The 12,881-nt window shown below is 56.5% G+C and overlaps 6 protein-coding genes across 6 annotated transcripts; 2 read left to right on the top strand and 4 right to left on the bottom strand.

Moving 5' to 3' along the window:
• The first annotated feature begins 115 nt into the window (after nt 1-115).
• Nucleotides 116-1,157, top strand: M421DRAFT_343619 (uncharacterized protein). The gene is made up of 2 exons (XM_033589506.1): nt 116-408; nt 609-1,157. Exons 1-2 carry the CDS (start codon nt 333-335, stop codon nt 1,052-1,054), a joined length of 522 nt encoding a protein of 173 aa, XP_033451549.1. The 5' UTR covers nt 116-332; the 3' UTR covers nt 1,055-1,157.
• A 103-nt stretch (nt 1,158-1,260) lies between these two features.
• Nucleotides 1,261-2,340, bottom strand: M421DRAFT_90370 (Dor1-domain-containing protein; the record flags this gene model as incomplete). Its single annotated transcript, XM_033597853.1, has 1 exon — nt 1,261-2,340. One exon carries the CDS (start codon nt 2,338-2,340, stop codon nt 1,261-1,263), a length of 1,080 nt encoding a protein of 359 aa, XP_033451548.1.
• A 666-nt stretch (nt 2,341-3,006) lies between these two features.
• M421DRAFT_56520 (uncharacterized protein) lies at nt 3,007-6,162 on the top strand (the record flags this gene model as incomplete). Its single annotated transcript, XM_033595411.1, has 1 exon — nt 3,007-6,162. One exon carries the CDS (start codon nt 3,007-3,009, stop codon nt 6,160-6,162), a length of 3,156 nt encoding a protein of 1,051 aa, XP_033451547.1.
• Nucleotides 6,163-7,361: 1,199 nt separating this feature from the next.
• M421DRAFT_57064 (uncharacterized protein) lies at nt 7,362-8,522 on the bottom strand (the record flags this gene model as incomplete). Its single annotated transcript, XM_033595463.1, has 1 exon — nt 7,362-8,522. The coding sequence occupies one exon, from the start codon at nt 8,520-8,522 to the stop codon at nt 7,362-7,364; it is 1,161 nt and encodes a 386-aa protein (XP_033451546.1).
• Nucleotides 8,523-10,131: 1,609 nt separating this feature from the next.
• On the bottom strand, nt 10,132-10,839 carry M421DRAFT_56708 (uncharacterized protein; the record flags this gene model as incomplete). The annotated part of the gene is made up of 1 exon (XM_033595432.1): nt 10,132-10,839. The coding sequence occupies one exon, from the start codon at nt 10,837-10,839 to the stop codon at nt 10,132-10,134; it is 708 nt and encodes a 235-aa protein (XP_033451545.1).
• Nucleotides 10,840-11,092: 253 nt separating this feature from the next.
• Nucleotides 11,093-12,799, bottom strand: M421DRAFT_417942 (uncharacterized protein). The gene is made up of 2 exons (XM_033591633.1): nt 12,193-12,799; nt 11,093-12,135 (listed from the first exon to the last, which is right to left on the bottom strand). The coding sequence occupies exons 1-2, from the start codon at nt 12,470-12,472 to the stop codon at nt 11,249-11,251; spliced, it is 1,167 nt and encodes a 388-aa protein (XP_033451544.1). The 5' UTR covers nt 12,473-12,799; the 3' UTR covers nt 11,093-11,248.
• Nucleotides 12,800-12,881: the final 82 nt, after the last annotated feature.

The raw sequence follows: 12,881 nt of genomic DNA, 5'->3' as shown, positions 1-12,881 counted from the left end.
GCGATTCGGCGGGCGTTGTTCCTTTCACAGATCCACTACGTCATGCATGTCGGCAATCTGGCAGCAAAACCCCGGCCACGGGCATCACGGAACCCGAGTCAACACCACGGTCATAGCTCGGTCTGCGAAACAATGATCGAAGCCCAGTGCGGTCGATCGCAGACCGGATAGACCGCGTCACACAGTAAGCTAATGCAGCCTGCCATCACACAGAGGCCCCGAACAAAGCTATATATGCTGCCTTTGTACAGAATCCTTAACCAAGATTGAAGATAAACGCTACCCTATAGTAATACCTTGTTACACCGACTCGTCATCGGGCCCTCGGCGACATGGCAGCCGACACATTCACGACGTCAGTTCAAGCGCTGCAAATCACCATAGCGACAAGTCTAATATTCATCGGTGGTATGTACTGCGTACACACTCTGTGCAGATCAGGGCACGCACCCAAGTCCCTATGCACACTTTTGCAATCTTGAACATCGGACGATCGCAGATCTGGGTAGGATCTGACGGTGCAGAAGTCCACCCCACTCTCCCATATCCAAAAGCATTCATTCCACACCACCACACCCCAGCGATCCATCAACTAACCCCCACCTCAGGCCTATCCTCCTGCCTCTCCCTCTGGATAATGCCACTAACAGCGCGCCTCGCACCGCGCCCAGCCTGCGCGCAATTCACGCAAACCGTAACCTGGGGGTTCCGGTATTTGCAACCCTCATCGCAGCTGCTCGCCATCTCGCTCCTCGCAACCACGCTACTGACCTCGCAGCTGCCCGACCCGGCGCATGCACACGCGTGGAAGACCTGGGCTGCCGCGCTGGCCGCTCTCGTCCCAGTCGCGCCGTACGAGGTTTACGCTATCTTCCCGCTGAATGCGCGGGTGCGGCAGATCGGGGAGGATCTGGAGGGCGAGAAGGAGAGGGAGGGTAAGGATGTTGAGGAGGAGCTCAAGGGGCTGTTTGGGAGCTGGAAGGTGTGGAATTGGGGGAGGGTTGTTATGCCAGTCGCGGCGGGAATGATTGGATGGTGGGGCGTTGTGAGATGAGGGCTCGGATGGATTGGGAGGATGTGGTGCAGGAGTGAGGATTTGTGGTTGGGTGTCTCTTGCGGGTGTGCATTGTGCCCATATTGGCTTGGCAGCATAAACAGTGGGTAGCACTTTGCCTTGTGCCTTTGATCAGTGATAGTCAGTGATTGAGAGGATTATGGCCGGCACGTTGTCTGGTTTTCACGTTGCGGCAGTAGCTAACTTCATTTGAGCGGGCTGGCAGCTCTCTCGACAGGACTGCTTGTCCTGCCAGTACCGACACCGGATGCAAGCAGCTCCAGCCTGGATGCCTGCACACGGTGCTTCTTCATGACGTCGACCCACTCTTCTTCTGTCTGTCGCTGCTCAGTTGTAGTGTTGTCCTGATGGCCCAGCTCGGCCTTCAGGTCTTCTTCCAGCAGCGCGATCATCATGCTGAAGTCTCCACCCAGTCTGCCGAGCGAGCCAGCGCAGTACAGAACCTGTGTAAGGAGCGAGTCTCTCGCTGAGCGGTCTGAGACGTTGGGAAGGTACTCGCGCAAGGTGTCGAACAGCATCTCGACAAGATGCAGGGGAAAGGTCGCCAGCGCCGAAGGGATGGGCTGCAGTGAATTCGACTCGGCCACGGGCTTTACGGCAGGCGCAGCGTCGTCTTGTCCAGGGGCAGGTAGCGCAGATGGGAAGATGCTCTTGTACATGGAAATGACAGCAAAGCTCTGCTCTCGGAAGACTTCCAGGTATTTCTTGAGGTACTTTTCAGTTTGTTGGCCAGCGGACCAGCCACCGTCTGTCTTGGTGTTGCCGAGTCGTCGCTCTGTCTCCTGGTCTGCAAGCTCACGGAGAGGGTCGAGGGCGCCGAGCATCGACTCGAGGCAGCCCAGCCTGCACACCAAGAACAGCGCACCCAAGCTGCCTTCGCCGCTGCCAATGCCAGTCTGCTTGATCGACCACGCCTCGTCGAGCTCGGGTGCCACGCGTCTCAGCCAGCCAATGGTCCGCATAGCACCTGCCAGCTTGATACCCTGTGCGTGGAGGGACGCAATCAGGTTTGTGGTCATGGTCTTCATCTCCTGCTCCGCCTGGCCGGCGAGTGACGAGACAAGCTGCGAGTCGGGGTAGAGGGTGTGCAGGCGTCTGATGTGGGCGTGGAGGTCCAGGGCAGAGGCATAGTTGGCGTTGGAGGTGACCGAGCTGGCGCCAGCAGCGGCGTGGGCAGCAGCAGTCGACGAGGAGATGGCCGACGACAGCAGCGTGGGCAGGTCCAGCACGTCAGCTACGCGGTCCACATTCCGGGACAGCAGCATGGCCTTCCGCCGGCGGTCCAGGATGGCCTTGTCTCCGCTCCTGCTGTACTTGTCGGCGAACCGGGTGGCGGCTGTCTCCAGGCCGGGCAGCGCGGCGTGTATGGTGCGGGCATTCTGGCCTATCTGGGGCAGGGTGTCGCGCAGGTGCAGCAGGTGGTCGGTCGCGGCGATGACTGGCCTGTGGGAGCGTTTGGAGAGAGCCTGCAGAGAGCGCAGGACCGACTGCGAGCTCTGGGACAGCGACTGCTGCTCCGACGACGTCAGGGCATCGAGCGGGAGCGTGGTGAGGCGCGCGAGGTACGCATTGGTGGCGGCGTCGGTGGGCGAGGGCCGCTGGTGGGCGTCGCGGGCGTCGAGCGCGTCATGGGCCTCCAAGTAGGGGACGAGCAGCTCGTAGAGGGGGTCGGCCATGCCGGGCGGGCTCGCGAGGAGCTGTGGCAGGCCACGTCGCGGCTCTGTGTTTGCGGGCAACGCGGACAATGCGGGCAATGCGGGCAACGCGGGCAAGACGGAGGTGACGACGGGGTCAAACGGGGTCAACGGGGGGGGGGGGGGGGGGGGGGTCCAGCCGCCAACGGCTGGAGGCGCGCCATGGACCCCTGCAGCCCTAAGCCCTGCGACTCTTCTTCACATGTCCGCCTGGTGGCTGCAGCGACGAAGCTTGCAATGGATGGCGGCAACGACGACTCCGACTCCAACCGATACACGCCCTCCGCCTGGGACCCGCACCCAGACCCCGATCACGACGAGCTCGGCCTTGTCGAGGGCTTTCTGTCGCGCCTCTTCCACGACCGCTTCCTGACCAACAGTCGCCCCGCAGCCTCCGACGCCGCCCCACCGCCGCCGCCGCCGGCAAACAATCTCGTGCCTTTCTTCGCGGCCGACAGCGTCTTTGCAGCGCAGCAGCCCTCCGCGCAGCAGCCCTCCGCCCAGCCGCCCTCAGACGCCTCCCCGCCGCCGCCAATGCAGCGCACCCCGCATGTCGTCTTCTGCGTCGATGACACGGTCGGCCTCAAAGACGACAAATACAGCGTCGGCGTCGTCGACCGCTCCTTCACCGACGTCGACACGCACGAGCCCCGCCCCCAGCGCGACTATGGCGAGGACATCGAGCGCCACCCCGACGTGCCGCTGGCCGAGCACCACAAGTTCATGAAGACGGGCATCCCGCCGCGCGGCACCGTGCTGGTCTCGTGGCAGACGCAGCTGAAGACGGAGCTGATCCCGGAACACCAGCTGCAGCTGCTCGACCGCGCCCTGTACGTCGGCGATGTCGTAAAGCGCCGCGCCGAGGACCACATGAGCGGCACCGTCATCGGCACCAAGGCTGTCTGCACCCTCTTCCCCGCCACGCAGTTCCAGAGCGGCCAGATCACCCAAGCCGCCACCGACGACCTCTCCATACGCAACGTCCCCGCCAACGAGCTGCTGAACGTCCACGAATATGTCGAGGGCGCCCTCGTCGTCTACGGCGACTGGGTGGGGCGCATCGAGACCGTCTACGATCAAGTCGCCGTCAAGCTGTCGAACAACTCGGTCGTAGTCGTAGAGGACCCGGCCGAGCTGGAGCACGACGAGATCACCGTGGAGCGCCTCAGCGTGGGCGACACTGTGCGCACCAAGAAGGGCAACCTGCGACGAGGCCTCTGGAGATACGGCGCATTCGACCCCAACATCAAGCCCGAGGGCATGGTCGTCGAGACAAGACCCATTGAGATCGACGTCCAGTGGCTGGCAAGGAGCATCCACGCCCAGGACAACCAGTTTTCACTCACAGAGCCACCGCCGACCCTTGAACGAGACGAATTCGAAAGCAACCGCTTTCACCGCTACGATGCCTCTGCCGGCGCTGCATCCACGCTGCCTGTACTGCCCAACGGAACAGAGCGCACATATCATGTCACGGATGTAGCAGTCGGTGACCGCGTGCGCTTCAAGGATCTCTCAGGCGCCGCTGTCAAGTACGACGGGACCCACACGCTACCAAACGGATATCCCCAGGGCAAAGTCAGCAAACTGCCTCGCACCGAGACACTAGGATACGACATGAACGTCTTCCTTGTCATGCAAACACACACACAAGTCACAGTGCAGTGGCAAGATCTATCCATCACCGAAGACGTCAGCTCGTCGCTCATCCCTGACCCAAACGTCGAAGACGATGACGAGGTCTGGCCCGCTGAGATTGTCTGCAGCAAGGAAGACAAGAGCAACAACACAGATCAGCAAGTCGGACAGTGGATGAAGGAACCCGCGAGGGTAGGCGTAGTCCAGGAAGTAAAGTCGCGAGACCGGATAGCGAGCGTTCGGTGGTTCAAGGACCACGACATCAAGTTCTTCGGTGCTGATCTGCTGCGGCCTGCGACAACAGGTGAGCTCTCCGAGACCGCCGAGGATGTCAGCCTCTACGACATTTACTCTTCGCCGGCCCTGACAAGGCGGCGAGGTGACTTCGTCCTCGTCCACCCAAGGAGCTTGCCGACCGATTTCTCCTCCACCGGGCCCAACTGGTTTGGCGAGGTTGTCGATCTGGGTCTTGATGGCAAGGTCACGGTCCGTCTAGGCGCAGCTAAGCCCGTCGTCGACATTCAGGTGGTATACGAGGATGTCACTTTGACTTACAGCACTGACATGGACAATGAGTTTCTCAACATGCAAGAGCTCGACGGCGACTCGGTCGATGACTATGAAGAGGACATGACTGACTTCGACTCTGCCTCCTTTAACGAGATGTGGATAGAATACGAGGGCATGGAGGGCGAGCCACCGGTCGGTGACGAGGCAGATTGGTCTACAGAAGATGAGGAAGAGGCAGAAGAGGATGACGACGATGATGATACCTCGATGCCTGACCTCGAACCATTTGACGGTGTCGACACATCGAAAACAACTCCTGATCCCGTTGCGAGCTCAGGAGCCACAGACGCAGCACACGAAGCAACAAATGGCGATGCGGGCCCCGAATTGCACGAGCATGCCAACTCACCATCAGACGCGCCCGCGTCGTTTGTCATACTCGATACACCACCACCCTCAGGTCACCACTATATCCAAAACACATCAGCCTCCTCGTCGGCATTCATGCGCCGCATCGCAAAAGAGCACAAGATCCTTCGAGGCTCCCTGCCACCGAACATCTTTGTCCGCACCTGGGAATCACGCCTCGACCTCATCCGCGTCCTGATCATCGGCCCCAGCGACACACCCTACGAATACGCACCCTTCGTCATCGATTTTCACCTTGGCTCTTCTTACCCCCAGTCACCGCCGGAAGCCTTCTTCCACAGCTGGACCAACGGCAACGGCCCTGTAAACCCAAACCTGTACGAAGACGGCAAGATCTGTCTCAGTCTGCTGGGCACATGGCACACGGACGAGCGCAACGAGAGCTGGAGCCCCGCGAAGAGCACATTGCTGCAGGTCCTCGTGAGCATCATGGGGCTGGTGCTCGTCAGAGACCCGTACTACAACGAGGCAGGCTACGATGTTCAGCGCGCGGCGCCCGAGACAAGATTGAGCTCGGCACTGTACACGGAGCGCGCGTATTTCCGCGCAAGGGCTTTCATCAACCACGCCCTCGGCAACACAATCGAACCCTTCGCCGCAGAGCTGCAGTACCTCTACCGCAGCGACGCACCAGACGCGCCCCGCCTGCTGGACAAAGCGATCGGAGCCGCCAAGGACGTTGTCGAGCGCAGCTCCAACGCCGGCGAGGAGGGCGAGCGCGACGGTCTGCGCACCATCAGCCTAGGCGCCGTGGTCATGTTGAAACGACAAGTCGAGAAGCTGGAGGCGTTGAAGCAAGGCGGTGCGCCGGCTTAGACCGCGACTCGTCTCGCAAGCATATAGAATACTTTCTGGGATTTGGTAGAATGAATTCACGCCCCTTCGACTCTGCTGTCGCAGCGCTTCACTCGCGCGGAACATATTTGCAATCTCAGTGCCCGTCGACGCTCCGTTTTCCGCTGTTATCCACCTTTCCCTCAGCCCTTTGCTCGCATAGGAACGCAGCCGAACGACACATACACGACCGACATTCCACACCCTGGTATCTCGATCCACGAAGCTACACAAGACCTCTCGCTACTCAGAAAACGCTCTTCGCACGCATCTCCACGCATCAGGCACATGGCTCCACCAGAAGGCCGCTTGGTTATCACACGCCGCCCATTCGCAACTTTCCGACCGATGCCGCGCTCTTCGTACCTAGACTCTGTATTGCCCCGAGATTGAAGACTACAGCGTAGGTGAGCAGATTGGGTACGGAGACGCATGTACCCCGTGCCGATGCGTCTGCTTGCGGCACATTGCGCGGGGCCAGATGAAGAAGAGGCTCTTTAGGATGGTCTTGATCGGGAAATGCTGAGCGCGAGTGGTTTTGGGACTGCCAGTGTCTGCGGAATGGGAAGGCGATCTGTGGAGTCGAGTACTCGTTGATACTGCAGGCAACGACTCTCACGTGCGCCATGGTATGTCAATAACTACAAACAATCTCCTTCTGTCTCTTAGCCTTCACATCCGCACTTTGTTATTTCCGTGCCTTGTGAACTATTTTAAAAGGCCTCGGGATATCACAATCATTGAGTACGCCACCAATGCATGCTCGTGGAGCGCATCACCCTAGCTTCTGATGACGTGGACGACCTGGTATTTCTGCAATGGTACGCCGTAAAGCTCCCTACTCTGTCGAGATCAATTTGGCCGTCGGATTGCATGAAGGACTCAAAAAGCGCTTGGTGAGAAGAGGTGAAGGGCGCGACAGGATTGTGTGGGATGTTTGACGGACTCAGATGCCCGCGGCTCTTCAATCGATGGGTCAAGCGGCATGGGAAAGAACACCTCGAGCGTGGTGACCGCTTGGCGATGTTGGAACTGCCATCACTAATCAACAATGACGAAGGCTTGTCTGTGCACTCATCCGTGTTTATGATTGACACGAAATCAAGGACTGGCGAATTGCTTGAAAGTGTTGAACATTGCGTATTAACATAAAAGTGCCTCAGCCCATACTACGAATGACTCTAGCTAGTCGAGCGGCAAGTGAACGGACTATGCGCGCTACCGTTCGTTGTAAGCTTGATGATATCCGCAATCGTCGCATACGATCCCGCACCCAGCGTGACAATACCGATGACAAACGCCAACAAGCACGCAGTGCTCGTAGCCAGATTCTCCTTCGCAAACGGGCTTCCAACGCGGAGCAAGCAAAACCACATGACCGCGGGGATCCAGAACGAGAACCCAGACACGAAGAGCGCGGAAGCCAGCGACAGCAGGTCGGAGAAGATGGGGATGGCTTCGGCGATGATCCATGCTATGATGGTGAAGATGACGACGAGCACGATCCACGACGCCCAGCCTGCGGCCGTATTGATGTACCTCAGCACCGAGTTCTTGAACATGCGGCCGTGGATGTAGCGCAGGGCAACGGTGGTGTTGATTGAGCCCGAGATGAAGATAACCGGCAGCGCGACACCAAATGCAACCTTCGAGAGCAGGGGACCCGCAGACAACAACGCGGGTGACTGGACGTCTTTGCCAATGAAGGCGTAGCACAACGCGCCGGTGAGCGTGTAGATGCAGATCTGGATCGTGCCAGAGGCCCAGATGGATTTCATGTATTCCTGGGGCGTGTGCATCTCGTCCATGAAACTGAACTGGCCGATGGCGAAACTGAATGCAAAGATGACATTGGACACGGCGACGAAGGCTTCAGAAAAGGAAAGATTTTCCTTAGGCCACGCAGACCAGTCGACGGCAGACATTCCGCCGATCTGATCGCCGGCTTGAATGCCAGTCGCGATGATAGTGATGCCGATCGCGATCAGGATGGATGCGAAATCGATGTAACCTAGGATCGCGACTTCCGAGAAAGAGGGCGGGATGGCAAGGATCAAGAGGATAACAGCGGAGACGGCGGAGAAGGCGATCGAGCAAACATGGCCACCGTTGATGTTGATGAGGGCGATGCTTCCAGTCAAGGCGTGGGAACCGACGACCATGACAAGTTCGAGGACGAGAGCCGCACCGAAGAGCTCATAACCGACACGGCCGAGGAGGAGACGACCAGCATCTGCGTAGGAGGCGACCTCGGGGTACTTTAGCTTGACTTGACCAACGATGTAGCTGGTGAAGATGGCGACAGCGCCGAGTCCGATCGTGAGGAGAACACCAGGGACCATGCCGAGGACTGCATATGCCTGAGGCAGAGAAAGTGCGCCGAGCGCGATGGCCTCGACGATTGTGACGACTGCGAGACGCTTCCAGCCCAGGCGGTGGAAGTGAGCATCGCCATCTTTGGCGATTTGCTTTGCACGCTTTGTCTGTTCGACTTCGCCCTCGCCGAAGACTTGATCGTCAGACATATTCGAGCTCTCGTACTTTTCGTGCTTGGGAGCTCCAGGTGTGATGTGATCGGCCATTGTGAATGTGGAGGAGTGACAGTGTGATTGGGGGAACTGCGAGCCTGAAGACTTCAGGTCTTAGTAGGGTTCTCTGTTGGCCGGTAACGGGGACTGGTCGAACTGAAGGACTGCAGAGATTTGGGACAGGGTAACGAAAGAGCGAACCTATCTCCCTCCACATATTACAGGTGCCCCACGGTACATATACAGTCGCGCAATCTTCCCCCGCAACCTACCGGAGTAATGGAATTGACATAACAGATTCCATTATCTCTGCCTGTGGAGACGAGCGCACAGGTCGGCAGTCCGGTCTTGCGTTACAGCGTCTGAGCGTTTCATGATCGGCTTCACTCCGTGCTCACGATGATTTCGGTGTTGTAACGAGAAGTCTTCGAGAAGCTTTGGGCGCGACTAGGCATGCAGACCCCTGTATTGCGATACGGCAGCCTTTCCCCAAGGGGACACTTTGACGAGCTCGCTAGGCTTGAGACGGCATAGCCAGCCTGCTCGACGGCTGCGCTACTGGCTAGGCGTGCTTGGAAGAGTTTTTCTGAAGCTTCGAAGTGGATTTTGTTTGTCGTTAGATTCTTTATTTGATGGCTTGCTTAACCTTTCGAAGCATAGACTTGGCCGTTCTTGGCCGCAGTATTGCACTACCCGCGATGGAATTACGTACCTTTCTCCGAGATGCTACCTTGGATGTGTGGCACCATGATGTGGCTAGGTGGTTTGATTGCGGCGATTGATCGTTCGACCCTGCATGATTGGATGTTGAAGTTGACCGAGGGAAATAACTTCGGTCTGGGGCGGTTTACTGCGGGTTATAGCGTGAACATGCCGCGTTCGGCACGCGTCTATCGGACAGTTTGACGTAGCCAAGGCTGGAGTGTAGATTTCCCTGATCACAGGTCGCTGACAGGGCGTACTATTGACAAGGTTGACATGTAGCATGGGCGATCCGGATATGTTTCGCTGAGAACAAGAAGTGTCCATCGGCTTGTCGTTTCGAGTGCCCAAGCTGCCAGTCCGTTCTTGAGGGTAGAACTCTTCATCAAGTATTGATCATTGTGGGAATGCTCATCTGCTTACGGAAGATGGCCCCGGCTTCGTACTCAAAGTCCCGCGGTGAGGTACTGGCCATACAGGTACCGCACGGCGGTATCGTGAATAGCAGCTGCTCGGCATGCATCCAGCACTTTTTCATCTTTGCTAAGCTACGTGCATAGCATAAGTTCTCTAAGATTGAAGTGTTGGAGAACATTTGTGTCTAATAAACAAGACTGGCAGCGTCGCGAAGGGGTTGAGTCGGTAGGTGTGGCCGTGGTCCAGAAGTCTTGGCCCGTGAAGTAAGCTGATTCCTGGAGCCATTGTACCTTGCCAATGCGACTCAGTTGACCACCACTCCTTGTCTCGCTGACGCATCGACCTTCTTGGCGACAGGTGAAAGCTCGGTCTCTGCAAGCTCGAATGGTATATCTTTTCGTAACACAATCATGCTAAAACTTGTCAGAACGCCCCAGGTAGGTGGCTCGGCTATCTCCTGCCGGACCAGTTCATATCCTCTCCTTCTCCAGTAAGGGCCGTTGATGCACTCTGCGGCCAAGATCCAGAGGGTGAGTCGGTCTGTTGAGTTGAACCTCCTTCCTATGGTTGATACACCCAGCTGCTTGGACTCGAAGATGAGATGCTGCTCAAGGAAGGCGTATAATTGCACAGCGAGGCCACGTCGCATATACCTCGTGTCACCGTCAACTGCAACAGCCTTTACCTCCCAGCCCTCCTCGACACCAGCTCCCTCTTTGTTCCAACCACCTTTCCACGGTACCGCGCTTGCAACAGCGACGACTTTGCGCTTCTCTTCGGTGATGTCGCAGATGACAGCTATGACACCCTCAGTGCCAAGCATATCAAAGTACAGGTCGTCGTTGGGGAACCTTCTTTGCTCGCCTTGTCGCCACTTGACCAGGTCTGACTTCTTGGAGCGACTAAAGGCATCGTTAACGAGCTCGGTGATCTGTGTGACCAAGCTCGGATCCGACTTGAGATCCGAGACCGTATACAATGTAGGTTCAGAAAAAGACGGTGTGGTGGCCATGGTGGGTTTTGTTGAGATGAGGAGTGTCAAGCGGGTTGGGTGTATGCAACCTGCTATAAGGCATCAGTTTTTGGGATGGAGCGAGAATATAAAAAGGCAGCAACTCGTTGACGCGATGTTGTTGTACACCACGTCATTGACTCACGCTTTCGAGGTACGAAGCTAATCACTAATACCTGCCTAATGCGGTATGGACCACACCCTCCCGCTGAAGATTGCGGCATGTTGCAACTTCTTCAGTTCACTAAGTTATCAATCAAAGATACAAGACTGTCATTGCTTCATCATTCCTAGATGCCGGAATATAGTCTGGACGGTCTTCAATACCGGTTGCTGATAGTCCTTGAGGAAAGCTCATAAGTCCTCACAATACCAACATACGTGCAGTGAACGGCCACTTCCATCGATCTCAACCAACGGGCCCACCACTATCAGAATTCTCTTCGGGGCCATGACCATAAGCGGCAGCGATTGACTTTATACCCTCCTTCCGCATGGCCTTTACCGGGCTCCACTTGAACTCCGGTACAAAGCCGTACTGGTTATCAGTGAAGGCAGTTCGGAGCTTAATACGATCCATGTAGTCGTCGAAGTTCCTCGAGAAGGTGAGCGTCCAATGACTTGCAGTAACTTGGCGTGGACCGCTGTCCTCTGCCAACAGCGCGGCCCCCTTGTCCTTAGCAATGTTTGCAAACTCAGGCGAGACGCTTTGTTCTTCTCCCGGCCCAATGTAGAACCTTAGGTTTGGACAGCAGTTGGTACCAATATGGGACGCTATGAGCTTGTGGATCCGGCTTTGAGTTATGTCCTCCACCCAACTTTCATTCTGGTGCGCGAGCAGCTTCTGCAGCGTCGTGCGATCAGCTGCCAGCAAAGTGTTCAGATCATCTCTGGTGATCTCCGGTACGTTTTGTACGCAAGCACAGCCTTTGCTCTCTTCATCTCCGGATCTTATGAACGCGCACTCGAAGTTCGTGTTGGCGAGGCGAAACTTCAAAATCGGTAGGAGATCGATCTCGACAGGTTTATTTCCCCTCAGAGAAGCATTCGTGATGATGGTCATGCGTGCGGGAGCGAGATCGGTGTGGGCTGAAGTCCCATCATGACTGGTGTAGTACTTCAGCAAGTATCGCGGAACGTCTCTCCAGTCGATTGTGACATCAGCCTTCATACAGATCGGTCGGTACTCGTGGCAAATTTGCTTGCAAGTACGGACGAGCGCCATGCATGGAGCGACTAAGCATCTCTCTCCAGATATGGGGTAAGTTGCAAAAGTATAGATTCTGTTTCGAATCTCTAGACCGTGAGTTAGCTTGCGCTTTAGCACACAAAGTCAATGATTCCTATTCTGACCTGGTGGAAAATCCAGGAACGATGGGCTAGTCTTCGGTGCTGACATCGTTGGGGCTTTTGGTTTGGCGTGGTGATCTTCGAATGTGCGAGAGGCGTAAGCTCGAATGGTGCGAAGATATCTCGTGATGGCGGTCAGGATCCAGAATAATCTCTTGAGCATGTCTAGACTGTTTTTGAATTCCCTGAATCTGAAAAGATCAGGATGGGCTCTTCGTCTTTCTCGTACACCACCACGACGCGCTATTCGAAAGCCTTTGCTAGGCGCAGGTGTATTTGGCATAGCATGAAGAAGTGTGGGGAGGCCTCCCTAATTCTTGGGTTGAAAAGAATTTGTTTTGTCTTCCACGAATGTGGCCTTTGCACTTTGGATGCATCGGTACCGCTGGTCTTGCTTTTACCCCTCACTTTCGACCACGGCCGAAAGACCACAACGGTGGGCACCAAATATGTATAAGGGTTCTGCAGTAATCCCCTCGTGGACCACTCGGAGCATTGCTGTACCCAAATCTTGAACCTAGTAAGAAGTTTATCACACGCACGGTTGATACAAATGGATGCAATGCGTGTATATAGAATAGACAAGTTAGCAGGAAATTACAGCAAGAAGGCTTTCCCGCGATCTGTTTGCAGCGGCAAGTCGTACGGGAAGGGAGCCCTGGAGGACTTACGTTGCTGTGGTAAGTGGAGAT

This window comes from Didymella exigua (genome assembly GCF_010094145.1).
Source record: "Didymella exigua CBS 183.55 unplaced genomic scaffold M421scaffold_6, whole genome shotgun sequence".
NCBI classification, from domain to species: domain Eukaryota; kingdom Fungi; phylum Ascomycota; class Dothideomycetes; order Pleosporales; family Didymellaceae; genus Didymella; species Didymella exigua.
The sequence above is the reverse complement of the archived record's forward strand: the minus strand, read 5'-3'. Positions and strand labels throughout refer to the sequence as shown.

Coding starts and splice junctions, on each gene's coding strand:
- M421DRAFT_343619 (XM_033589506.1), top strand. CDS start 333: ATGGCAGCCGACACATTCACGACGTCAGTTCAAGCGCTGCAAATCACC. Junction 409..608: donor AAGTCTAATATTCATCGGTG/GTATGTACTGCG, acceptor CCCCCACCTCAG/GCCTATCCTCCTGCCTCTCC.
- M421DRAFT_417942 (XM_033591633.1), bottom strand. CDS start 12,472: ATGCCAAATACACCTGCGCCTAGCAAAGGCTTTCGAATAGCGCGTCGT. Junction 12,136..12,192: donor GTTCCTGGATTTTCCACCAG/GTCAGAATAGGA, acceptor CTCACGGTCTAG/AGATTCGAAACAGAATCTAT.